The sequence below is a fragment of the Stylophora pistillata genome, chromosome 3 (genome assembly GCF_964205215.1).
Source record: "Stylophora pistillata chromosome 3, jaStyPist1.2, whole genome shotgun sequence".
Classification (NCBI taxonomy): domain Eukaryota; kingdom Metazoa; phylum Cnidaria; class Anthozoa; order Scleractinia; family Pocilloporidae; genus Stylophora; species Stylophora pistillata.
Window position 1 is genome coordinate 12,192,046 of NC_142521.1, and position 27,317 is coordinate 12,219,362.

Consider the following 27,317-nt stretch of genomic DNA (forward strand, 5'->3'; position numbering starts at 1 on the left):
CCTCCCCTCGTATCAGTTGCTAAATCCGTATTTGAGCGCCAGTGTGTGGAATCCTTTATTGGACTTATTTAGTGGTCGATCACAAATAGTTGTCGACAACTAAAATCCCCAGTCTGTGGAGGGCCTTAATGCCATATTTTGATAGAAAGAGTAAAAATCCTTACGTTGATCGCACTCTTAATTCTTAAGTTATTTATCGTAACCTTGAAATTTCCAAAACGAAACAGACATGTTGTTAGTGTAGTTATGAACACTAGCTATTCTTCAGGCATTTTGTTAATTTACGTGTGATGTTGCCAATAATAGCATATTTATTATGAATAAAGAAACCGCGAACAGAAGGAAAATTGAACCAAGGATAAAATTGCCGCGAAGCATGATGCATTTTCCAATCGGAAAATAACAATGGATCTATCTTAACCAATAAATTTTCTATTTATATTGCCTTTTTCGCTTACCTAACCATGAAGAAACCAAGCAAGACTTTCTAGAGAAACGGTGGGGGTTATTGCAAGTAATTTGGGCAGGGGTCGCACTTACGCTTTTGGTGTTTACATTGGACATAAAATCTGTCATCGCGTGCTTGCAACAAGTGCGACCCTTTTGTTGCAACCAGATATAACTATATCCGAAGGACCTAAAGATAAAAAAAGCCGATGTCCTGCCTCGAGGCAGGCCATATCTCGTCTTATCGCCTTAAAATAACAATTTTTGTTTTTCCTCTGTCGCAACGTCGATCAAATCTGGACTACTAGCAAAAATTTGGATTTTCGCAATTCTGCAAAGACAACACGTGTGCACAGCTAGCTATCGGTTCAATATTTTAGTCACAGGTTTTCTCGACACGTTTTATCTGGTCCCTATGCAAATTTCAACCCATACCAATTTACCAATTTGCACTATTCACCTGATTATTCTAAGTATGAGAATGGCTTGTTTTCACCCTTTGGCTCGCAGATATTTTCCCATTTTTTCGCATCCGTCTTATCAACTGAATCAATAATGTAAATTGGTCATCGATCATTGAGAGATAATAAAGCCGACGTCTCGAGCGTTAGCCCTTCGTCGCAGCAAATGCGAAGGGCTAAAGCTCGAAACGTCAGGTTTAGAAAATCTATGGTGGCCAATTTACATTACCAACTCAGTTGTTGAAACCAAATTCAGTTACCCAGGAAAAAAATACCCCACGTAATGAAAGTATGCAAAACTTTTCAGAAAGTTCAACGGCTTCACAGTTAGTATCGTCGCTCTGTTGGCTGGGCGTATAAACAATCTGCAGGTGGTCTGTTAAGAATATCTAGAAGAATCAGATTCACGTGCTAACGAGAAGAACACGTTTTTATACGAACTCTTTATTACCCTTGGGAGGAACTTGTGTCAAAAGGTTGAGGGTTCAGCTAGCCAACCATGAATGTATTAATGACTGTCTCAGCTTTTTTCACGCATCAAGTTTTAGATCAAAACTACGCGGACGCAGTGCAAACCAAACGAAACGCTAACTTTTGCACTTTTCAGTGATCATTTATTTCACTATCTTGACGTTTCCAAAATCAAGGAAATCTTCGTGCAAACCACAGAACAGTGTCTGCTGCAATGCATGAAGAATCGTCTGTGTTTTTCCTGAAATATTGCAGCGGTTCCTCGGCCAAACGGACTTGTATACTTTCCACAGACAAGTACAATGAATATGAGAAGTTCGAAGGAAGTGAAGCTTTCCGTCACTACAGCATCATGGTAAGTTTGAAGGGCGATTATCATTTTTAGTAAATTTCTGAGCAAAAAAGCGAACGTGAAATAAGGGAATGAATGCGATTTTAAGTTTTTCGTTGATTCACGGTTTGCGTGTTAGCTCAGTTTTTAGGGTGGCAAATTTTCACTTTATTTGAAAGCAATCTTAATGCTTCACTAGGATGCAACAGTAAAATGTGTAGAAAGCTAAGCTATAATTGTAAAACGGTCACATAATACCTAAGCAGTTAAACATTTCGACCCTAATTCAGTCTGTAAGATTCTACGTGACTTTTCAGTAAAATGCTTTTAGTTTACCGGCCAATGTTGAAATAGTGTGACTAACTGGTTGGACCAGTTTCGATTGTTTTCCTCTCTACGTGACTTATACAATGATTATCTTGGAGATTAGCGAGAAACTCAGCACACTGTAGCGATATTGGTCGGTTGTTATTTTTACCACATTAAACAGACAGAAATAAAGTGATAGAAAGGCTTTCATGCTATGCTATGCTTTGCCTTGCGCTTAGCTTTGGCCACAAAATGCAAACTACTCCAAGTAATACTTTATTAATGCAAGCAACTCTCGACAAAATTTGACAAAGTTGTTGATATTACAATAAATTTTCTATTTTATCAATAATTCATTCAAGGGAAAGAGTTTTTTTTTTTTTAAAGCAACCGAACTACTAGCTGTTACCGACCAATAACAATCACAAACTCGCCAAATTTAGTCATGTACAAAGTGAGCAAGATTATACACTCTTTTTTTAAATCTTAAGCTTGTTTGAGAGGTTAAAAAACTGACAAAATCTAAAACAAATCATTGTATAAATGACAAAAATTTAACTTTTGGCGTCCAGTTCTGGCAGACAATATTAACAATTGATTCAAAACTGACTTTGAAAAACAGGCAATTTGAAAATCCGTCATGCTTCAACACAACCATCTCATTTTAAACTCAAATCTAAATACCTTGAATGGAGGAGAGGGCCTCAGAGAGAAGAGAAGCCCTGATATCACTAATCTCATTAATACTCAAGATCAAATCAGTTTTTGTAGTCTTGACATAAGGAGCTTAAAGAAGCAGTTTACGAAAGCAGCAGCAGAATCGTCCATCGTGTTGCCACTATATCAAAATACGTCAAGGAAAATAGCTTTTATCAGAGGGCATCTACATCCGATATTGCTGGATATGTAGCCAATCATTTCCTCTCAATTCTATATTAGTCAATACAGTGTTGACTGAAAGGGCCTTAGAAAAAGAAGCACAGCCCGAAGGGCCAATAGCATTATCACTTAAGTCTAAATGCGTCAATGTGCCATTGACTTCAAGAGCCTTTGAGAGAGAAACACCCCCAGATTCACCAATAGTGTTACTACTCAAGTTTAAATGAGTCAATGTATTATTGACTTCAAGAAGCTTTGAGAGAGAATTAGCACCAGAATTACCGATCGCGTTGCGACTTAAGTTCAAATTTGTCAATGTATTATTGACTTCAAGAGCCTTTGAGAGAGAATTAGCACTAGAGTCACCAATCGTGTTGCGACTTAAGTCCAAATCAGTCAGTGTTGTATTGACCTCAAGAGAGTTTGAGAGAGAAACGACACCAGAATCACCAATCGAATTATCTCGCAAGTGCAGATTTGTTAATGCAGTTTTTTTGGATAGAAGAGCATTAGAGAGAGAAGCAGCACCAGAATCACAGATATAATTCCCTTGCAAGTTCAAATCAGTCAAGGCGGTATTGATTGCAAGAGCTTTGGAGAGATGGGCAACACCTGAGGCACCAATCGAATGACCCCTCAAGTCCAAATAAGTCAATGTGGTGTTGACTGAAAGAGCCTCAGAGAGTGAGGCAGCACCAGAATCACTAATTGTATTGACTGAAAAATCCTCACAGAGAGAAATACGACAATTATCAACAATCCAGTTAAGGTCAGAACCCAAGCTTAAATTAGTCAATGTCTTATTGACCGAAAGTGCTTTATAGAGAGAAGCCGCACCAGAATCACCGATTGCATGCCCACCCAAGTTCAAATTAGTCAATTTAGTGTTGACGGAAAGAGCCTCTGAGAGTGAAGCAGCACCAAAGTCGCCCATCCTATTTACTGAAAAAGCCTCCCAATGCGAAGCCACAGGAAGGTCACCAAATACAGAACGGCACAAATTCAAATTTGTCAATGATGTGGTGTTGACTGAAAGAGCCTTCGAGAAAAATACAGCACCAGTATCACCAATCTTATTGTAGCTCAAGTTCAAATCAGTCAATGTACATGTAGAGTTGGCTTTAAGAGCCTCCGAGAGGGAAGCTGCACCAGAGTCACTAATCTTATTATCATGCAAGTCTAGGTAAGTCAAAGCCGTTTTGGCTGAGAGAACCGTAGAGAGAGAATCAGCACCAGAATCACTAATTTGATTACAACCTAAGCACAAATTAGTCAATGTGGTGTTGACTGAAAGAGCCCTAGAGAGAGAAGCGACACCGGAGTCACCAATCCCGTTAAAAAACAAATCCAGGTCAGTCAATGTTTCATTGTCGGTAAGAGCATCTGAGAGATAGACAGTACCAGAAGCACCAAGTCCACCACCTATCCAGCTCAAAGAAGTCAGTGTGGTATTGACTGAAAGAGTCTGAGAGAACGAAAGAACTCCAGACTCAGGGATCCGATTACTAGACAAATTTAAATGGGTCAACGCAGAATTGACTCGAAGAGCCTCAGATAGTGAGGCCGCACCAGAAACACCAAAGGCATTAGAAGATAAATCCAATTTTGTCAATGCAGTATTGACTGAGAGAGCCCTGGAGAGAGAAGCAATACCAGAATCATCAATTTGACAATCACTTAAGTTCAAGAAAGTCAAGGTGGAATTGACAGTAAGAGCCTTAATTGGAGAGATATTCGAGAACAGAACCCCACATCCAGAAACCTCTCAAGTTTAAATAAGACAACTTTGTAGTATTGGCTGAAAGAGCCTTTTCGAGGGATGCTGCACTGGAATCAGTAATCATACCAATGTTGTCACCATTACACCAGGTAACTCCAGTATTAAACGAAAGAGCTACAGAGAGTTTAGAGGATTTAGATTCACCTACGCGAAAATCCCTATTTTCACCAACCAACCTTAATTCCGTCAAGGAGGTATTGACTGAAAGACTTTCAAAGACAAAAGTCAGTCGAGCATCCATTTTTAAAAGCAAAGTTTCCAAACACAGTTGAGAGCCAAACTGGTGTAATAACTGGGACTGAAAGTTTTCTCTGTGTTTGCCACTTTCCTCAATAAAAGAAAATGCTAGCTCTATTTTCTTGTTGACTTCTTTACGTCTCTTCTTATGATATCCATGGCCACCTAGTGAATTTATATGAGCAGTAATATTACTCAGTAAGCGCAAGGAAGTTTCCTTGCACCGCGAGACAACAATGCCAGTCATGAACAAAAACACTTCCTTAAATTCATTCAGAAATCTTAGATCAGTGACTGAGATTTCTGGCTCAGTTTCTCCTCTGAGAATCTCTAGAGCAAGATAAAAACCAGCGAAGAATTCTTGAAAGCTTTTGTGAAGAAATCCGTAACGGTAACAAGGCTTCCTCTTACTCCCTCCAGGCTGGCGTGACAGAAGTCCAAACTTCTTTACAACATTTAAACTGCTGTTTTTCTGTCTGCATTCGTCAAAATAGAGCTCGCCCTTAAGGAGGGATGTTAACGCCATACGTCCTAAGCATCGAAGGTCCTCTTGGTAAACTTTCATTAAATCTTCATTGTAGCTAGAAATTCCATTCTTTTCTTCATATCTTCTCAAAACACACAGCACAATTTCAATGAACAATTCAGTTCTGCTCTCTGGAAAAGTTCCCTTAAAATCCTCACAAAGAATGCACAATAATGCAGCGTTTAGAGGATTTGATGTCAATTGTAATAAATGAGGGTGCGACGAAATTTCTTTAACAAGTCTGTCCGCCAAGTTCTTTGCGTTTACAAAGTACTTGTAAATAAAGCGTTCGGCATCTTTCCTGGTGAATCCCACAATCTCCCACAGGTTGTCACAGAAGCGCCTTATTCTCAATCCAGAGTCATGTCGAGACGTGAAGACAAAAAAGCATTTAGGGAGTTGTTTACTTTGAACGAGATCGATAAACATCCCCAGTTTATCCTGGTCAGCTTCGTCTAAACCGTTCAGAACTATCAACACCTTGGACTGATTTTTACGAATAAACTTGAAAAAGCTTTCTTTACAGTCTTCGTCAATGTCTTTAGGTAGAAGTTGTTCATCAATGGCCTCCCAAAGGCTAGATTTAATATCATGGCACCTTAGCAGCAACAGTACTGCAATCATCGGAAACGTCTCGTGCCAATCTTTTGGCAAAGTCGCCCAGTCGTACGCCAGCTTTTGACTGTAGGTTGTTTTACCTATACCTGGGTCTCCTTCTATCAAAACGGTACGTGGCTTCTTGCCTTCTTCATGTGGTCTGAAGATAGCTGTCATATTGGTGAAAATCTCGTTCAGATTAAAATCTCGTTCAGATTAAAACTAAAATCTTCACACCATGGAACTGGAAGATGCTGTCCCTCTCGGGTTTTATACAGCTGACGAATCCTTTCTATCACATTAATCGGCTCCGTAGCATCTACGAGGAAGAGAAAAATTTAAAAAAAGGGTCAGAGCTGAAAAATGATCGATGAGATTGAATAATTTGAACTTTTTCTTTATTGCACAACTACAATAAATTGTTTACCAACATTCATTGACAAACTCAGTCTTATATGGACAAAAAATACTTGCATAACTTGAATTTCTGCGTGAAAGGTTCCTTAAAGCTAGCCGCAATTAACTATTATTATAATATTATTACGCGACTAGGGTGTTCCAAGTGCTGGTAACTAAATTGAACCGGCCCGATTTCTTTTAAACTGTCGAATATACCGGGTTGCGGTTGCCAAAATTTGGTAAACGAGAGAAATTCGATATTTCAACATCTTTTAGTAGAGTCTCTGTCTTTAAATACTTTCAATTGACGACGGAAGTTTTTCCTTTGTCTCACTAAAGGACGGTAATTATTTCTGTATATCATGGACCCATCCACGTAATAATTTCGTTCAAGTTTGATAACCAATGTGGTAGGAAATTATGTAACTAGCAGGAAATTTTCACTTAAAAACTGGGCCGTATACGTGAACAAGTTCATTTGGTGAGGCATTCGACGGCGAAATTGAAAATTTGGCGGCTTAGATAGTCAGTGATTGAGATTTTTTTCTTCGTCCCACTACTCCAGTTGGCTCTTCTAGAGACCAGTATTTTGACTGTGACTTCTGTTGGATTAAAATCAAGCACATCCTTTCTGTCTTGGATGTGTTTAAGCACGTGCGTTGTTTTAAAACCTTTCTTTTTGTCGAGGTAAGTGATTACAGAAGCGGTTAGGGAAAAAGAGAACTAGAGGAGAGTTATATTACCTTCATTGTAATGGCTCCAATCTTGGAATACGCCTGGATTCCTCAAAATATTGGACACAACAGAGGCCGCCATAGCACTTGCGAATACTTCCCACTCATCACTTGAGGAACGATTCTCGCTTGCATAGCTTTTGATGCCTTTTACAACCACCCATTCCGTTTTCAGATGATGAGCTGCAGCAAACACTCCTAAGATAGAGAGACACGATAGCTAGATTAATGATTTCGGCATTGGGCCCACATCAAAGTGATAAAAAAGGCTGAACCTCTTCTGAAAGAAGGGGTTAAGTACTTGACCCTTAGTATGACGCTTTTTGAGTCGGTCTTGGACGTAACACAGTGATTTCGGGTAGGGCTGTAACTCGACAAAGTCGCCTCGCTAAAAATGCAATATATATACCTGCAGCCAGAACTGACGAATACCTCAAACTGCTCCGAGCTTTGCTGTGGTATTTAAGAACTAAGTCTTACCTTCACCTTCCATTTCCACTGCAATTGCTTCAGGATGTTGCTGAAGAATATCCTCACTTCTTTCCTGTGACCATGGGATACTTAAGACAGTACCGTCACGATTTACTTTTACTTCACGAGCTTTAGGGTCTTTTAAGGGTGCTCTCCAGCCATCAGCTGTATGTTTGATAAGGTTACCAATATCCCTGCTTGGAGGAACTTTGTGGGCAAGCGTTGTCAACTTTGAAGACACAACTACGTCTCCTAGTCGGGTTTTCACGGGAGTTAACCCAAAGCAAGCACCAACAGAAAACACAGCTTTGGGTCCCAAAGCTCGAACTACATCATTTACAACAGTCAAAGAACCGCCAGGGACTGCAGAACCTTTGGTGCACTTGACCAAAGCAATTTTCAATTCCTTCTCATGTTGATATCCCATGAGCCCAAAGTAGACAAACCCGATGTCTTTGTGGTAGCTCCTTAAGGGTTGAATTAGATAGTGGAAACATGCCAAGAACTCGCAATCCTCCACTGTTAACAGCAGGATCTCGACTGGGAGTTCAATATCGCTCCAGTTGCTGCTTGACGTAGGAAGGTCCTTTAAATCTGGAAGCTCAAAATCTAGGTGGGGTGGTTTGCCACTAGAATCCTGTGCGTCATCTTTTAAGTTATTTACAGTTGCTGAGCCTACGAGAATGAATGGAAAGTTTGAGGAACAGATCACTGAAATAATGAATTCGTGAATGAGCTGCACGTTTCTTGAATGGGGATGATCGCATATTGAGAGATGAGACTACAGGAACAGTGGTAAACAAAAGTTCCTTGTCAGCGCGGGAAATTTCTGAGAAGTACTTAGTTTGGGGTTGAAGCTTTACAAAAGAAGTTGGTAATTACTTGGGTTACAAACTATTAAATAGCAATACTCTACCTCCCATATCTTTCACAAAAAAGTACCTTGATAAGTTATCATTTCAGTCAAGATTTTCTTCGAAGAGGTTTGGTTGTTTTTTTTTTTTGCTCACTTAAAATATTCTTGGTTTTGTTTTCAATTATACCCATTTGCTATCTCTCTTATGATCTCCTTCAAACTCTCAAACAGAACGCATTTCAAGTATATTAAGAACTTTTTAGAATTGCAATACCTGCGTGATGGTCATCATTGGTGTATTTGGTCTTCTTTGCAGCAGGGGTAACAGTCGAAATCGGTGGTTCATATTTTCTTGGGCCTGTTCTCTGCTGATTTACATTTGATTCTACCAGTGAACAAAGAAAAAGGAAAAGTATTCGCATTGAATACTCATTTGCTACCTCTCTTATGATCTCCTTCAAACTCTCAAACAGAACGCATTTCAAGTAAATTAGAATTTCTTAGAATTGCAATACCTGCGTGGTGGTCCTCAGTGTATTTGGTCTTCTTTGCAGCTGGGGTAACAGACGAAATCGATGGTTCATATTTTCTTGGGCCTGTTCTCTGCTGATTTACATATGATTCTACCAGTGAACAAGGAAAAAGGAAAAATATTCGCTTTGAATACGAGAGGCCTTATACATGTAAGAACGGCCCTATAAGGCTTGTGTTTTGCTGAGTAATATACCTCTAACTAGCTGTCCTTCTGCTCCTTGTGGGAACATTGTTGGAAAGAGACCGCGAGTTGAAGACTTTGCTTGAAAATGACAGTCAATATAAATCGGCTGGTAAGTTAGATGCTTAGATAACTCAAAGGATTATGTAAGGTACCTTGTCTAGACAGAAGGTTTACACAGTGCCTCTCATGTATGTGACCAATAACAAGTGGATTGGTGTTGATATCCGTGGGATTATTCGGACTGATCATGACGTCATGGCCAAGACTGCTAATCACACGAATACAAGTCTTGTAGGAGTTTGCTGCGGCATAAAGGATCAAGTGGTCACCCCAGGTGCCGTCTTTCTCCATGCTTCTCAGATAATCAAACCATGATCGATATCCATCGACGAAGTTGTACAGCTCTGTTCCATCATTCTTAACGAAAAGAACAAACGATACGATAAAACTAGATGAACTGTAACTTGTTCCTACAGTAAATTAAGAAGCTACCCATAAACTTAATTTTGTGGCCGACCTAAAAGCTGCATTAAAAAACGGGTAATAATTTTCCAATTACAAGATACATGTAGACATGTATATGCTCCACTGGAAACCATAGACCGCTCGATGATGTCATCAAAAATTACTGAGACATACAGACAGCTTTCACATACTATCTTCAAAATTAAATGCAACAGAATACCTGAACACTGACTTACCAGGTTAGGATATCTCTCCAGGAACTGGACCAAGTCACAACGCAATTGTCTGTGTGAAATCTCGATTCCTTTGGTGCTCTGCAGCTGATGCGATAACGCGTAGAACATGCAATCTCCAGAGGCGGGGTTGTCACAGACCAAAAATCCTTTATCGGCGGCGGTTTTCTGCAGATCCATCGATGGGTCACTTTGCTGGGCGTTGTCTGTGTTACTCTGTATTTGTAGTATGTCATGCATGATACACACCGCTGCATAAACGAAGAGAAAGAAAGTGAGAAATAGACGAACGTCCTTTACTTCACTGCTATATTCTGTGATTTAACTTATTTACTAGGTATTTTGTAGTATTTCATCTGTGGTTATTAAGAAAGTTAGATAATTTCTTGCGTGATAGATAATCTGAATATGTTAAAATGACTGGATAGCCCCTGCCGTGGACTAAGATATCATCCTTCATGAATTTCAGCCACTAATTGGGTATAGGAAGCATGTAAATCGTGAATTACTCCGATATGTAAAGATTGCTTCTATGTAAGATCAGATGCTCTTTTGTTACCCTGAATCTGGTTTCTTTTACAACTCTACAAAAGGAACATTTATCATGTATGATCACATTTTAAATTTCCAGTACCTTCACGGTGGTCATTACTTGAGAATTTCATCTTCTCTGTAGTTGGCGAAGAAACAGATGGTTCAATTCTCTCCGGGCTGATCTCTGCTAATGAACAGGAAAATCTACTTGCCAAAAAATAATAATAATAATAATAATGATGGTGAGTTCTTACTTTGCAGCGTAACTGAAGTTTTCAAGCAGCCATACGATAAAAGCCAGGTCTGCTTTATAGTTTTACCCATAACATTTGACATAGGACTCTTAAAATGTTTTACTCTACTGACCAGTTTCCTCTGCCGTTTACTTTCGAACAACATAGCACCTGAAATTCCTACGTGTTTGGAACTGCAAAGTGTTACTAAGTATAACAGATTATTGTTCAATAACGTCAATTTCTTATTTGCCAGCCGAACCCAGTCAACCACGCCAGTTGTATTAATCTGTTGTCGTGTTCCTTCGATAACCGCAAGGTGATTATTGCACGCATGAGTACGTTTGTCGCTTCTGCAAGCACGCCATGAAACAGTGGGGTATTGATTGAGAATAAAGACTATTAAAAAGTTCCTTCTTACCATCTTAAAAGAGCGAAATTCAGAAGTAAACCATTTTCAAGGTTTCACTATCATGGAATTTTGCAACTGTATTTTTATCACGCGGCACACTCATCATTATGCATTCCTTGACCAGCTCGTTTGTCACAAGTGTGTGTCCATTATCAACGATCTGTGAAGAGAAAATTGTATTTGACTTCATTGTAGAAAATCCACATCTCTTTGTCACCCTTCTTGCCGAAATCAGCGACATGCGAGAACCGAAGACATTTATTATTAACCAAGCATCGTATGCATGAAGTAGTACCTCACTGTTTCACAGTCAAAAATTCAACACATTCACTTCCGTTGTTTATGTAAGACAAATTCTCCTTTATTATCAACGCATAATAAAAGCGGACGGTTGTTCGCAGCTTGAAAGATTTTGGCCAAAGCGGACAAATCTTCAGACTCACCACTGATAAAATAGAAGCTGGACAGAATTCGTTGTTCAAGCTATCACAACTGAATCAGTTTAGTTTACCGTCCGGGTCAATCATTTTCTTTTTATACACTGAGCAACTACAGCTGGGCAGAAGAGTTTAATTTCTATGGCAAACTACATCAGGTCTTCCTACGGAGCAGATCAACAACAAATTTGACAACTGTTACAAGTACAACTAAAGCGTTCGATCAGCGAAAAAGTTGCTTGATTTCGAAGGAATTGATATCTTTATACTAAATACAACATTAGCACCTTTTTTCCTACGCTCTAAGCGAGATCGAAAAGCAAGTAGGCGCATCAGAACGATTTTCATTATCCCGCCAAAAAGTTCGATGTTTTGGCGCGCGCAGCTCAATTGAATAAATTTCAATTAATTTTCCGGCGTTAACGGAATATGACAGTTGTAAAATTTTAAGTACAGATATAGACTGAAACAGGCGCGCTGTTGAAGAACTGTGAAACTATGCAACTGCCTCAATTTTACCGTAGAATATATGACAACCGGTAATTATACAGCAAAGTCTGCCATACTTGAATTAAACAATTTGTTGGATCAGCGAAACTTAATGGAGCGCAGGGGGTCATCAGCAATAAACATAAAATTTTGATTCTGAATAACTCCGCAAAGCTTGGTCTCGAATAAATTGATGCCTTAATACAAAGCACTCTATAGTTGGCTTTTCTTCTGCGATCAGAGCATGATTTATTAGAAAAATAGGAGACGTGCTAAAAATAAATGTATTTGAAAGTTTCATTATCCCGCCCAAACGTTGGATCTTTTGGCGCGCAGAGCAACATTGAACAAACTACGATGAAAAGGTAACGCCAGTGCTATTTTTCAGTGTCGACGAAATTTTATAACTTTTAAAGTTTCAACTGATAAAATAGAAGCCACGAAAATTGTCATGACAAAACTTGTCCTTTGACTTTTGTCGAGCTATTTCCAGTTTGTCCGTTAAAGTGCGGTTAGCACCTTTAACGCTGTTAATGCATGACTGTTCACGACGATATCAGGAAATAATTTATCATTAACAAAGCGAAAGCAGGCGTCATCTGCTTTTCTGTTCAAACTTACCCAAGTACACAGCATACCTCTGAGAAGTTACCATATAAAAAACTAAGACTTACTTCATTTCATTCGAACGAAGGAATTTCTAGCAATCACCGTGAGTCGCGCACTCAGTTACAACACGTGCACTTTGAAGAACTGCGATTTGAGGCGATTGCTTCCGTTTCACAGAAGAATGTACTACAATCGGTAACTAAACTAGCTAAGGCTATCTTGGCCAAGTGAAAGTTCACGGCGTGCGGCGAAATATAAGCAACTTAAATTTAAATGTTTGATTCTGAATAATCCTGCTAAGCTAAGAGAATTTTCCTTGTAAAATAAGTAATCATATGATATGCACCAAGTTATCCTTAAAAAAGAAAACAGAGGAAACAAACCTACATTGACAACTTTTCCTTGCTTCACACACGCGAAGGAAGCTGAAATCGGCTGAGCGTGGAATACTGAGGTGGCAAAAAACATCCGGCGTCAATCCCGTGAACGAGGCTGACATCTCGCAACGACTCTAGCCCAGTCCTTCCTGTTTGTGCCTCCACCTCAGTAAGAAGTAGGCAGTTTTAAGAAGTGGAACAAACACGAGGACTGACAGAAGTTTATCAATATCAGCTGTTTGATGAAAGTAATGAAATAACAACTAGCTTGTCCTTATAGCCTGATAATTCAACTTCTTGATGCAAGAAGAAGAGTCCTTAGAAATACCTACATGATAACGCGCGCTGTGATTAGCGAATATGTTATGAAAAATAAATAAATGGATCATAGAGATGGTTATGGCTGACCTCATTGTAGGTGAAAAGTTCCCGTCGAGTTTTAGCCGTGAGATTTCAAAACTTTTAAAATTGTTTTTCCGTTCTATCCTGATTGAAAAAAAGCTCAAAATGAAAAGAAAATATGCTGAATAGTATTTATTTCGAAAAACAATGACCATAAAGGACTTCAAGCAAAAGTAAAAGTAAAACGAAGGACTCGAGTAATTTTTGATTCGAATGTGTTACATTGTATATAATCTGAGAACCCAACATCTCCTCTAGCTGACACAACTCTTCCTTTGTTTTCTAGTTGTTCAAAATCGTGGTGTTAGCTGGCAACTTTATTTACTGCTGACATAAAAATTCCATCAGAGAGATCAATATTTATTGTCAAAATAGCCCTTATTCCAGTTCCGCGTGCGCGGTTTAGTTGGACAGCGGTATGCTATGGTTGCGTACGCGAAAGCGAGGCTATCGGGTCAAGCTTCCCTGAAGATTACTAGCAGAAGTGTAGAAAATATTATATCGCTGTTAAAGTCTAGGTAAAACATAATGGTTAGACACTGTATAGCCTTTGGCTGTACGAGCCGAAGTTCAAAAGAAGATTGTTGTGGCCTCTCATGGCATTCGTTGCCGCTATCAAACAAAGGTCATCTCCAGAAATGGCTGGTAAAAATCGGAAGGGAGAACACTCCTTTAAACAAAAATTCCTATCTATGTAGCAAGAATTTTGAGCCTGAGTGCTTTGTAAAGTCCCTAGGAGGACAGCGAATGCGACTCAAACCGGACGCTATACCTACGAAGTTTATTTTCTCCGCTGAAAAGCCACGGAGGAAAATACCTCATGATCGACAAGCAGCAACAACAACAACAAAGAGGATAAGTGAGACTGAGAGATGTCTCAAGGTGAGTAAGGATACGACTGTGGACATCAATGTCATTGATGAGCAACTGAAGAGCATCGAAAACACAGATCCAATCGTGTTCAAAGATCCACTCGAATCCACAGAATCAGGAAGACCACTGCTTGTAACAGCTGTGGGGGTACTAGTGGTTTTGCTTGCTTCGTTCACTTCTTTACATGTGCTGCCACTTTTCAAGAAAATCGTCATCCCATTAAGATTCTGTAATGATTTATCATCAGGGTAAAAATGCCAAGATTTAAATAAATATTATGAACTCACCTTTGAACTTGCAGGGGTTTCGAAACTGTCGATCCAGCACTTTCATCTTTGGCAATTTCTTTGCGATATGAAAGCCATTCCTTTAGCCTTTCTTTTGTAACATCACGAGGACGCTTACCGCTTAATATTTTCCCTTTCTCTTCGGCAGATAAAAATACTGACTTTGAAAATAATTCAACATTTTCGACACTCATGCTAAATTCGACCCCTCAGCTTCTGTAATCTTCGAGAAAGCTTTACCCTATAGCCTCGCTTTCGTGTGCACTAATACAGGAAGCCGCTGTCCAACTACGCCGCGCACGCAGAACTGGAATAAGGGCTATGAGGCTGTGTTCTCAGCTCAATAATTTCTCTTGTGCTTGCATGATGTGTATGGCATTTTTCTTTTCCATCTTTTTTCATCTTTTAATCATGTTTGTTTATGTTATGTCTCGCAAATGACCCCATCAACCATCATAGATTAGCAGCAGCTGACACCATACGACCGAGGGGTCTGGGTTCTAAAATAATTTTAACTTTACTATAAATATTCACTTCCTCACTATGAATTCATCGTAGCAACCCTAATATAGGAGAGTTTTATGAATGTTCGTCTTTTTGTGTGAGCAGGACAATCAATGAAATTGTGGCAAGTGTTATTCTTGTTTGCTGCTTTATCGAAACATTCTTGGGATAACAAAATATTTGTAGATGCAGCTGGAGAGAATCTGAAAGGTAACTTTCTCCAGAGAGAGCTGCAATATGTGGCCCAAATTCACGATAAACTACACGACACTGCTGGATGCAACGATGTTGCAGTTCTCAACGTAGCGTTTGATAGCAAGAGATGGAAAAATGAAGCTCTCGTGGCAGTCAAAGTCGCCAATCTCTTGACTTCTCTCTGACCAGTGAAATCGTCCACTACTGCCGAATCTGTTGTAGACAATGACATTTTACTGTATCAAATAGCTCGCTATAACGTCCGCTTTTCACCATCTGTTTACGGATCAGTAGTATGTTTTGAGCCAAACTTGTACAGGGACTTTGAACGGTTTTGTCCTTATGCTTTCATGGACAATAGACTGAACGGAATCATCCATGTTGTGGACCTTTCGCAGACGGAAGATTACCACTACTTGACGAGTCCAAACGCTATTTGGTGGACTGGAATCAGAAAAAAAACTAGAAATAAGAAGCCAACAGACTGGACAGAAGTGAGCGACTTTTATTCAGTGAGACACGCGAACGAAAGCTTTGAGAATGATACCCGCGACGGATTACTTGTGACATTCGAAGATGGTTTGTGGACTCGGCCGTATTTCGATTGTTTCGGTGGCAAAGCGTGGATGGTATACTATCTTGCTCCAGTTCTAAACGAAAGCAGCGAATTTTTGTGAGTCTTTGTTTTTTGAATCATTTTACCTTTATCTCTTATTAATCTAATCTTCAATGTTCAATTGTTTTTCAATTAAATTCTAAGCCAAGTGCGTTGGCTAGGTCTCATGGTTTAAAGTGACTGCATTATTATTTGAGTACGATGTTTTCTGTAAAACGATAACAAAGTGTTGTTATTATTAATTCTTGTCGATGGCAGAGACGGACTGACGTTTCGTTCGGCAGGTTGTCGCAGCCTCTTTTCCTAGACTTATCCAAGACTTACTAAACTTGAAATATTGCCATTGCCTTTTTCAAAAAAGAGAAATTCGCAAACTCATCCGATCTGTGGTTTGATTGGCAAAAGCACTTCCAAACTTTAGATAATGGTTCCGCGCGCACAGAAATTTAAAAGTCGTTAAGAGAAGTTGTTTATTCTTAAAAAAAAATGTGTAAAATCATTCAGAAAAAGAATCGCGACTAAAAATTTTAACATTTCTTTGAAATATGAATGAAATATACAATGAACAGCATATTGTAACAACTCTGTGTTAACCTTTTCCAGTTCAAAACATTTAACCTATAAATCAACTTGGTGAGTTTTTGGCCATTAGGAGAAAGCAAACTTCTAATATGCCCATGATTCATTTTAGGCAGGGACTCCGCCGAGGTTGCAAAACGTTCTTTTCAGCACAACGATTTAACGTTATACTTAGGTCAGAAAGAAAAATATGCGGATATAAAGGGAAAAGACGAAAATTCATCAAGTAGCCGGAATGTAAGCAAATTGAGAGCATAAAACAACCCCCACATCTGTTCCGGATAGCCGTGTTGTTTTTAGACATCGTTCGTTATACGGAGACAAATTAATAGGAAACCGGTTGAAAAACCGCAGACAAAGCAGCTAGTTAGATAAACAGTCCAACTATAAAGAATGGGGTGGAAAACAAGATGTTAGCTATATTACACTTTCTCTTTCTTAAACTTATTTTTCCTTCATCGCATGCAAATAATTTAAAGATTTGAAATGTAGCTAATAAATACTGCAACATTTTTATCAGGCTAAATGAAACTGAGCGGCCAAATGGTGTTATTTTTGGGGAGTTCTAATTGTAGTAATTAGGCGGTCACTATTTATATGCAAAAATTTATAATTTTTTATGGGAAAAAATTAGTACGTGGGCAGCTTAAAACATCAATTAAAAAGTAATGTATGTTCAATTCATTTGAATCTTAATTGGCAATGTTTGTAGAAAAACTGTGCGCTGTGTCGGTTGGGGTATCATAAGATAGTTTGGTTTTATCAACAGAGTTAAAAATATAAATTGCTGCCTTGAAGAGTTTCTTAAGTTGATGTATCGAGCGTCAGCCCTTCGTCAGAACTAAAAACTAAAGGCTAACGTTTGAAAAGTTACCTTTAAAAACTCTTTACTGCGGCCAATTTCAACAACTCAGTTGGCAAAGCCAAATTTATATTGAATTTTAATTGCTTGTATAAATTTACTTCAAATCAGTCTTTCTACCGTTCGAAGCTAATTACTAAAGGGCCAACAGAATAAAAACAAAATGCTGAGCAACATTTTTGCGAAGCAAATCATTTTTCCCGCGCACGGGACTAATGTTTGAACATTTTTCTTTATACCAGCGAACGAGCTTTTGTTTCAACACCTTTTTTTTACATCTGGGTGAACTTGCTTGTACTGGCTGTACGCACGACGGCTGTCACATATGAAACTGGTCAGTTTGTTACCAGCTCGCTAGCAATCTCGTTCAAGAGCTTCAGTTGCCCAATACAGCGGTTAAGGGCCAGGCATGCGCAAGGGAATTAATTTTGGCCGGTTGTGTGGCAATTTCCTGCGCAAAATTTTAAAGAAAACATAGAAAATAACCGCTGCCCTGCAAAACAAGCAAAACATTTCAAACTTTTATGGAAATATGTAAAGGGAAACAAAAAGTATGAAAAAAGAAAACTTAGGAGTTAAGAACACTAAAATTAATTGATTACGAGTATCCTGGTACTGGCTGGAAGCGAGATTAGCTCGCAAACAAAGTCTTTCTGATTCAGCTTGTAGAGCATTCGGCGGAGGGTTCAGAATTGGCATTAGTTCGAATTTCTACAAAAATGTGGAAAATGTTAAACATTGATCTTTCTGAAAAAGTAAGAACAGCTTTACGTTCTGCAGCCTTGGAAATAGACCTTGGCCAAATAATTTTTCTGCTTTTTTCAGAGGTACAGTAAGCGTGGATATTTCGCTTGAAGATGTCGATATCGACCAGTGCGATGCCCAGGACTCTGCTGAACAACAAAGTGTAGAAGAAACTGGTGACAAACCCAAACCAAACCGCTTAAGCACATTCATGGGAACTCACAGGTGTAAAAAGAGCACAAAGGCAAGTTACGCAGACAGAGGAAAATCCACCACATAAAGATTACTTAGATTCTGTAGTGGATTAGATGAAAACCATCCCTGCTCCCGGACCATCCCAATCTATAATCATCCGTTAATTTGTCTTAATGGAACAAGAAGCGTAAATCCTGATAAATAGTTATCTTTTTACAGTGTGTACCAGTCCCTTTCCAAGGATTCAAACGCGGCAGCTATCGCTGTACCTGCAAACGAGGCTACTTCTTTCCACACCCCACAGCAACTCAAAAATACTTTATTGGGCAGCTCCTGGAAGAAGAATACGACAAAATGCTGAGAGGCGAATCTAACCTGTACGAGGACCACTTTGAGTGTCTCGCGTGTAGTGAAGGCTGTGAAGAATGTGTAGATGGCAGCGCATGCGTGTATGATGTATATACAAAGCTGAGATATTCCCTCCTTGTAATGAACTGTCTAGTTGTCGTCATTTCTCTGGTCTTCGCAGCAATGGTGTACAAACATTGGCAGAATAAGGTAAGAAAGGGAAAAGGAAACCAGTCCAGTTTGGGTTCATAATGCTCGTCACTGAGGTACTGGTTCCAGGTCTCTAACTCTGACCCTTTTTGTACAGCAACCCACATTACGCTTTCCTTTTTACATGTTTCAGAGGAAAGCACAACTTATACTACAGTTCTAAAACTCCACACTGTTACGGACCCAAAGCCTAAAAGTCATATTATTTAGCGTATCAGAAACGTCCAAAAGTTAATGAACGCCGCTGCGATCAATCGTGTAAGTGCGGAAACCAGATACCTCAAGTTACTTTTAGACCTTAAGGCTGAAAAATAACGTGACATTATTTACCTTAAAAGAGGTTAGTCTCCTGGTTGTATGGCTCTATGATTAAACCTCTCTGATCAAATCGTTAAAATGATATATAAATGAGTGAGTTCAAGAGCAACTTTTATTCCAGTGACATTAATTTTCCGTTCATTAGATATTTAAAGCGTCAAATCCTCGTTTTCTCGAAATCATTATCTGCGGAGCAGTAATGATGTATGTTGAGGTAAGCAATTTGTCTTGATCAATCAAATATTTGCTGCATAGAATTAATCACAATGATTATTACATATTGCGGGCGCAATTCCTAGCTATCATGCATAACATAACATGACGTATACAGTTTCACTTCAGCCGCAACTTCCAGTCGAGTTTAGTCGCGAGGTTTCAAAACTTTTAGATTGTTTTTCCGTTCCATCCCGAGTAAAATAGTCTTTTTAAAGTTTAAAACGAGTGAAAACATGCTAAATGATAACTCGTTTCTAAAAGCAATGAGCATGTAGCTAAAAACGTCTCTGAATTTTTTTGCCACCGATCCACGCGACCCTGAGTCAAGACGGCCCCCAAAATCTTTACCTGGTAACATAAAAAAATAGCCCAATATTAAGACCTATCACCCCAGTTTAGCTGTTAATGCATTTCTCTATGATGATTTAAGCTCATCGTATCGTTCCCTACACCTTCCAAAGTGCGCTGTACCTTGTCACCTTGGTTACATCACCTAGGTTTCGCCTTAGTGTATGGTTCTCTGGCTCTGAAGACATGGAGGTAAGTAGCCTGGTCTAGGCGTTCAGTTAGTGAAAGGGAGCAAAATTGTAAACGATGTGTAGTGGAGACAGAGTGGAAATGAGGGGAGCTTGAAACGAGTCATGTAATGAACGCAACCCGACCAAAACCTCTCTAGTCTTTCACTCCTCCACCACTGTCGCGCTAACTTTTACTTACTAAAGGCCTGAAACAGAACAGGAGGCAAGTTAAAAAGGATCAGCTAAGTAAATGATCCCTGTAACACAGACACTTCACGAGCCCGACATCTTACATTCCCTGTCAAATATCCCCTCACGTGACCCTATGTTCAGGTTTTCGGATGTTCAATCAACGACGTGAAACAGCCTGCCGGTCGGAACTACCACTGAAAATTTAAAAAAAAATCATACTGGAAGGCGGTCAACCAATTGTCACAGTAGTAATTTACTCCAGTTTATCGAGCAAAATAAAGTAATCAGGAAATTCAAGTTTATTCAGACTGAATGCAGGAACTCTTGTCCCCGTAAGGGGAACTTATTGTGATTACAGTTTGGAAACCTCCGCTTAAAATGTCCAGTATATGTAGTTCTAATCTAATAGTAACTAGTACTATTCATTTCCCTTTCTTTTTTTTTTTTCCTTTACTCTAGAGTGGTGTTAATTTTCCGCGTGCGCTCCGCTCGTAAGGTGGCCATAACAGACAGTGTGTTGCTACGGAGACTGTCAGTTATTGTATTGCTGTATACAAGTTATTTAACCGTTTGGATGGTGATACAGCCTCCTTCCGTTGACTCAAAAGTATTACCGCTGATAAACTCAAATACGACAGATGCTCGACAAGCTGGTTTAGACACATGATCTTAGCAGGTAAACGAAACATCCTAAATCATGGAAGTGTCTATCAGTGCATCTCAGTATAAATACTTGAATACTCACGGGCATGGAATGTCCGGCCAAACCGAAGCAAATCAATATGTATCCAGAGAAGGTGAGAAATCTTCAGGGTACCCCGCTCCCTAGGAGATGTGTTAAACGTAAGGTTAACAGGTTGGAATCTGGGTGGAAAATTACTGTTTCGAGCAAAACTAGGTCCTTGTATTAATTAATCCGGTAAGGATTTGTCACAGTATGATTAGCAACAGCGTTAGTGAGCAGCCCGAGAAATCTGACAAATAGCTTGGAGAAGCTTGCGATGCCATCGTAATTGAATGGCATCCCATAAGAATGATGGTACTTCGATGGCCTGGCTATCAGAGACCCTGGTACACAAGCTATGTAAAGGACACTTTAGAAGATCCATAAATCATTCCGGAAGATCATCCGCTTTAAGTTTTCCTCGTTACTCAAAGAATTTGTCACGATTTTGATGTTATTATACTTCTTTACTTCTGATATTATTTCATTGAGTATATTTGTCACGAGTACGACTCACCAAAGCACTTTTTTCTTGGAACAATTCCAGTTGTGCAAGTCCAGCAGAAACTTTTAATTCCTTATTTCTTTCCCTCAGCTGACTTCGTGGTCCTTGCTTGGGGAACGTGGCTCAGTTTCAAAGTGAGAAAAGTACCACAAGTCTACAATGAAAGTAAATTTATCGGCTATGCCATATACAACGCTACGTTTATAATCTGCTTCATCAACGTGCTAAGGTAACGCAAAAGAATTCTCAAGCTCCTGTTTTTCCAAACTCATTGGTCTGAATTTCCTTAGAAAAAAGGGCCCAGACTCAGGCAATTTTAAATTAGTAATTTTAGGCCTGAGCAGACTGAAAAAGAGTGTATACTTAAACCCTTTGACCTCTTGGAGTGATTGGCATATAATTTCTCCCAACAACATTACCACTGAATCAAACATTAAGGTCATGAGAATAAATGAATTGATCACCAACTAAAGAGACTCTTGAATTTTCAACAAATTCTCCCTTTGCTGATTGAATAAATAAACCTATTTAATGCTCGTGAAAATTGTCTGCTTATCTCGATACGAGTGACTAAAACAATTGTAACGGAATGATTTCACCAAAAAAAAACATTTACAGCAGAATTCAAAAGCACCTTTACAATTATACTAATACAGTTATTCGCCTTAGGCTCAGCGAATATTGTTGAAAAAAGATTTCGATTCAGAATAGGTGTCACCCTCTCCCAGTTCTCTTTCCTAATGTGCGTACCCCGCCCAAGGTCCCCTGTTCAGCAGCCGAATCTTATATTTATCGTTTTAGTGCTGTGCTAAGTAACGGCTCGTCTCCGAACGTGATGTACGCCATGGAGTTTGCCAACATCCACATTAGCGCTTCGGTCACGCTGATGCTGTTGTTTTCCCACAAGGTACGACTTAGTGGGTTGTTCGCCCTATTACCTTAGAACGATTTCTAGTTCATTTAAAAAGTGTTGACGCTATACGAACGCAATCTTTATGTGGTTGAAAAGTTACGGCAAACAGGTGGTAAGACCGTTCATATGTTCTAATGATTATTATTTACAATCTTCTTTGTAGATTGTTTTAGCTTTGGCCTTGCGAAGTAACAGCCGCCGCACCTCGCCTCAGAAGAATATGTTATCAGTTAATTCCAGCGAAGAAACTTTCGCTAAGGAACTTGACGCAACCACACTCAGTGGGGAGACCGACGAACTCAGGGTTTACGTCGCTCTTTCTTTCTTTGTACATTTGTTCGATTACTTCTTTAATAATTTTTAGATCTTGTTTCATGGGAACACATCTAGTACATCTGCCAGGTGGCTATTCATTTTTTTTTTTAAAAAAACAACACAAATGTTTAGCTAAGATCTAGAAATAAGATTTTAGCTTGCAAGCATTCCCCCCTTTTTTCGGCGAATTCCGTCGCGCGAGTACAAAAATATTAGGGAAAAAAAAAAAACTTGTAGTTAGCGTGCCACGCGGAACTCTGGGAATGAGACGTTTTGTGTGCCTAGAGCCTCCGCTCGGCGCGCTAACATTATTTTTTTTTTCGCTGAGTTTTTTGACTCGCGCTATGGACTTCGTCGTGAAGATGGGACTGCTCGTAGTCCAATAAGATTTCTAAGCTTTTATCGAGTATGAATTTTTACAGTTAGCTCACAAAGATTGAGATTATTCTTTGCTGGCATTTACTAATGTTTTGCAAAACTCGCACTTGTCGCACAAACGCTCTCACAATTGGGATCAATAGCAACTAATAATCAACCATTTTTTGTTTGTTTGTTGTTTTTTTTCCGCAGCGGGAAGTAAAAAGACTAGCTTCAAAAGTTGCACCTCTTCAGTCTCAGTTGATGACCGAGCGATACAGGCACGTAATGAAGATTGGGTCTAGCTAAAAGGCTAAGTGTTCCACTTGCAGCAAATTTGCTGTGAATGAGAAACTACCGAGGGACTACTTTAATCGATACTATATGGAATTTAACGCAGTTTTAACTTTTTTTCGAAGTAAGATTTCATTGTTGTCTTTAAAAGTCATCAAAACGTTGAGAGTCTTAATCTCTTCCTGAACGGAGTTGGATTCTCTCAGTCTTTAAATTGCTAAACCGAAATGCAGTTTGAAGCGCATCAATTTTGTTTTATGTTATATGCTGGTCGCTTGATACATGAAGAGCAGAAAGCTGCCCCTGCCGCTGCTACTGCGCATTGCGTACCATTCTAAAAAAATTCTCGTGCCCAGAACCACTCGGTTTTCATTTACCGTCACGAGTTCAGTTTTTCGACCACGTGACTAAGAAGAACGAGGACTTTGGCCCAGAGTCTCTCTCCTCTCCGGGAGAGACCAGCTTTGAAGACACTACCTAAACCGGAACTACAGAGATTTTTTGATCTCTTCTTTTAAAACCCGTTTTAAATATTTATTTGATTTTAGCTTTCTTTATCATTGCGCGTTGTCCTCTTCGAAATTTGAAGGTAGTTCTGTCAGCTTAGGACAAACTATTATGGTAGCACAGGTTCAACATTTGGCCAAGTTTTAAATAGGAAGTACAAAACATAAACATCCCTCAAAGGTTCCAAAGCAGTGGTAATTTTTTTTTTTTACTTATTTTCATTATCATTTTAACTATTTTCATTAATATGTGTTATCCTAAAATAAAAGAAACATTTCATAACTTGAAAGACAGTATTGCAAAAAAAAAAAAAATGAAAAAGATAAGATATGTGATAACCGTTGGGTAATATTGCATACAAGGAAATAATGTTTATCAGTAGCATGTTGGTAATTAACGCTTATAATTGTAGAAACCTTATAGGCAGTGGGATCTATTTCTAGAGCATCGTCACTAATCTTACCGGAGGGCAAGCAGTAAATTTGTTTTTCGTTTGATTGAGGTGACTGAAATAGCTCTGTAAAAAGCCTACGACTAACGTCAATCGATGTTGTTGAACAATCGGCCCATCATGAAGGGAAATAACTCCCTCTAAATATGACGTTGATTCAGGGAGTGTGAGAGCAGAGGAAGCTGTGTGTATCTCTGAATTAATTTATCACACCGAGTGACTGAATGTCTAAGTATAGCTTTGAACACTGTTGTGGAACCTAAACAATTTTTTTTTTGTCAGGAACTACTTTTGTCAGTATAACAACTCTGAATATGACGTGTCGGCAACTCGCATTTCTAATTCTTTCCGCTGGCTTGTCACGTCCAGATTGCCAAGCTTTTGAATTATTTATTTCATATTAACTTAAAAGTTCTCTTTTATCTTGTCCTTTCTCTACTGGAAATCATAAATCACCTTCACATTCTAACCAGGGAGTCAAACATGACCTACTATGTTTTGATACGAAACAATGCGCGTGCGTCTAAAAATTACGTGTCAGGCTGAGTGTCCCCTGAGGCATCCATCCGTCCTGCTTGTGTAGGCGTGTTTATTAACACCCCCTATTTAGAATAATTAAAACGAAATGAAGAGAAAACTATTTTCAACTATTTTCATCCTGTTGAGGAAACTATTATAAGCCTGGTTTAGATCATCTATCGATCCTTTTGATAGGTACTGACGCACGAAAATTGTCAAACGCACATTATCGTGAAATTTCTTCATCAGTCGAAAAAAACTACACTCAAAATTTTTTGGTGGGAGTGCTAAATTGTTTTAAACACCGCCAACTAAAACCATGAAACGAAAAATCGCTGCAGACGACTAAACTCAGCAAACAAATTGAAAATTTGAATCGTGATGTTTCCCAAAAGTGAGGCTTAAAAAATAATGAAGAGACAGGAAAATATATAATTACGTCAATCTGTCCAGCTTATCTATTTTAATTCTCACTAAGCATTTATCAAATCGAAGTGATTCGCAACAAGGGCACAAGAACACATACAGCTGTGTGGGGGAGTTGGCAACTCGTGGACCGTTTAGCAGGTCAATCTACAAAGCACAGAACGGCTTAAAAATCGGGAAAAAATATTTGTGTTTTTCCTCGCGTGGGGTCTCCTTATCGCAGACATAAACATGTCTTCTTGAAAGTGAAACCATGTCCTCTTCTACGAGGGAGACTTACAACCTTTTAAAATACATATCCAATACACCATGGAAACTTCTACACTTTAACGCTAATAGTACCACTCATTTAAGGTAATTTTCTGAGAATCTAAGAAGAGCTTAGAGACAAGGTGAGAGGTTTGGGTGTTCAGACAATGGCGATTTTTAGAAACAGTTGCACACCCATTTCGATATGTCAAGATCATTTTCGTTTTCATCCTTTGGAATTTATTATCACTGTGAGCAAATTTAAAAAAAAAAAAAATTTTTTCGAAGCTGAAGCAGACGAATTTAAAGCCCTACATTTCGGCCAGGAGCCTGTCAACAGGAGCCTTTATCTCTTACACTAAGCCTTGGAGTCAACCCTTTCTCGAGTAGATTTATTCATAGAACGGCTCCCAGGGGAGGTTTCGCACGCACACAGTTCAAAGACCCAATCATAGAGCGGCTCTCAGGGGAGGTTTCGCACGCACACAGTTCAAAGACCCAATCATAGAGCGGCTCCCAGGGAGGTTTCGCACGCACACAGTTCAAAGACCCAATCATAGAACGGCTCTCAGGGGAGGTTTCGCACGCACACAGTTCAAAGACCCAATCATAGAACGGCTCCCAGGGGAGGTTTCGCACGCACACAGTTCAAAGACCCAATCATAGAACGGCTCTCAGGGGAGGTTTCGCACGCACACAGTTCAAAGACCCAATCATAGAACGGCTCCCAGGGGAGGTTTCGCACGCACACAGTTCAAAGACCAAATGAAAACGGAGCTTGATGTTGTTTTACGTCACATTCCCCCATTTCGCGGGGAAAAAGCCGTTCTAAAAATAAAGCTACTCGGGAAAGAGTTGACTCAAGAAACTAGTGGAGATAGAGGCTCCTGTTGATGGGCTTCTGTTTCGGCTTCAACTTTGTCAGAGATATAAATATTTAAAATCTGCCTAGTTCCTTAATACGGTTACAGGAATAGCTTCGAATAATTTAACTCAAGAGACCAAAAACACTAGCTTTTATACCACCAATGTTCTTCAGCTTAAACCTAAAAAAATTTAGAACATAGCTAGCAGAGTCGCGCAATCAAATTCTTTATACGCAAGCGTATTCAAAATCCCGATAGTGCACGCTGATAGCGTCAGCAAATCCGACTTCGCCAGAAATTTTTTTTTCGCGCGAGCGGCCATTGTTAGCGCGGGGAAAAATAATATATTTCGCGACAATAATGGATACAAACAGAAACTCGGCCTACTAGTCCGAAAACGAAGACAATGTTTGGACCTTTTCGCTTGGGCTAGAAAAAGGATACTCGGCATCAGCACAATCACGATTCGCTTCAACTGATATTGTTGTCCGTTTTTCGCGTCGGATTTGATGCACAATTCCACCGGCTATGTTCTAAAACAATTGGTTCATGCTTTCAGCTGTGCACTATCGAGTTATGGAGCACGTGGGAAGTTTGGAGAGCACTCAAGAAGCTAGAGTTGCCCTCGGCTATCGCCTCGGGCAACTCTTACGCTTCTTTCGTGCTCTCCAAACTTCCCGCGTGCTCCATAACTCGATAGTGCACGCTAAAGCATGAACCAATTGTTAACTAACTCTCGTTATGAAAAATATAACGATGAGAATTTTTTACCTTTATCAAAGTGTTATGTAATTAAAAATAACTTTTATTCGTCATGTTACCGCAGAAACAATTTTGATACTTGCGTCAGAACTTATGGCAGCCTCTTGAGGAAACTATTATAAGCCTGGTTTAGATCTATCAATCCTATTGATAGCTACTGACGCACGAAAATTGCCAAACGCACATATCGTGAAATTTCTTCATCAGTCGAAAAAACCACCCTCAAAATTTTTTCGCGAGAGTGCTAAATTGTTTTAAACACCGTCAACTTAAACCATGAAACGAAAAATCGCTGCTGATGACTAAATTCAGCAATCAAATTGAAAATTTAATCGTTAAGTGAAAAAAACCAATAGCGATGTTTC

At 39.3% G+C, this 27,317-nt stretch overlaps 2 protein-coding genes across 2 annotated transcripts; one reads left to right on the forward strand and one right to left on the reverse strand.

Annotated features, from left to right (window-relative positions):
- Positions 1–2,279: 2,279 nt before the first annotated feature.
- Positions 2,280–13,667, reverse strand: LOC111341738 (uncharacterized). Its single transcript, XM_022948730.2, is given in 11 exon segments — positions 2,280–6,241; positions 6,244–6,357; positions 7,181–7,369; positions 7,652–8,317; positions 8,773–8,883; positions 9,014–9,121; positions 9,369–9,633; positions 9,918–10,165; positions 10,549–10,652; positions 11,103–11,253; positions 13,016–13,667. Coding segments are annotated over 9 exon segments (3,357 nt in total). The 5' UTR covers positions 10,580–10,652; positions 11,103–11,253; positions 13,016–13,667; the 3' UTR covers positions 2,280–4,616.
- A 1,464-nt stretch (positions 13,668–15,131) lies between these two features.
- On the forward strand, positions 15,132–24,693 carry LOC111341739 (putative G protein-coupled receptor CG31760). The gene is given in 11 exon segments (XM_088751612.1): positions 15,132–15,939; positions 18,149–18,311; positions 18,482–18,820; positions 19,284–19,352; positions 19,785–19,894; positions 20,524–20,668; positions 20,671–20,740; positions 21,384–21,522; positions 22,095–22,200; positions 22,370–22,510; positions 23,092–24,693. Coding segments are annotated over 11 exon segments (2,133 nt in total). The 5' UTR covers positions 15,132–15,184; the 3' UTR covers positions 23,188–24,693.
- The last annotated feature ends 2,624 nt before the right edge of the window (positions 24,694–27,317 follow it).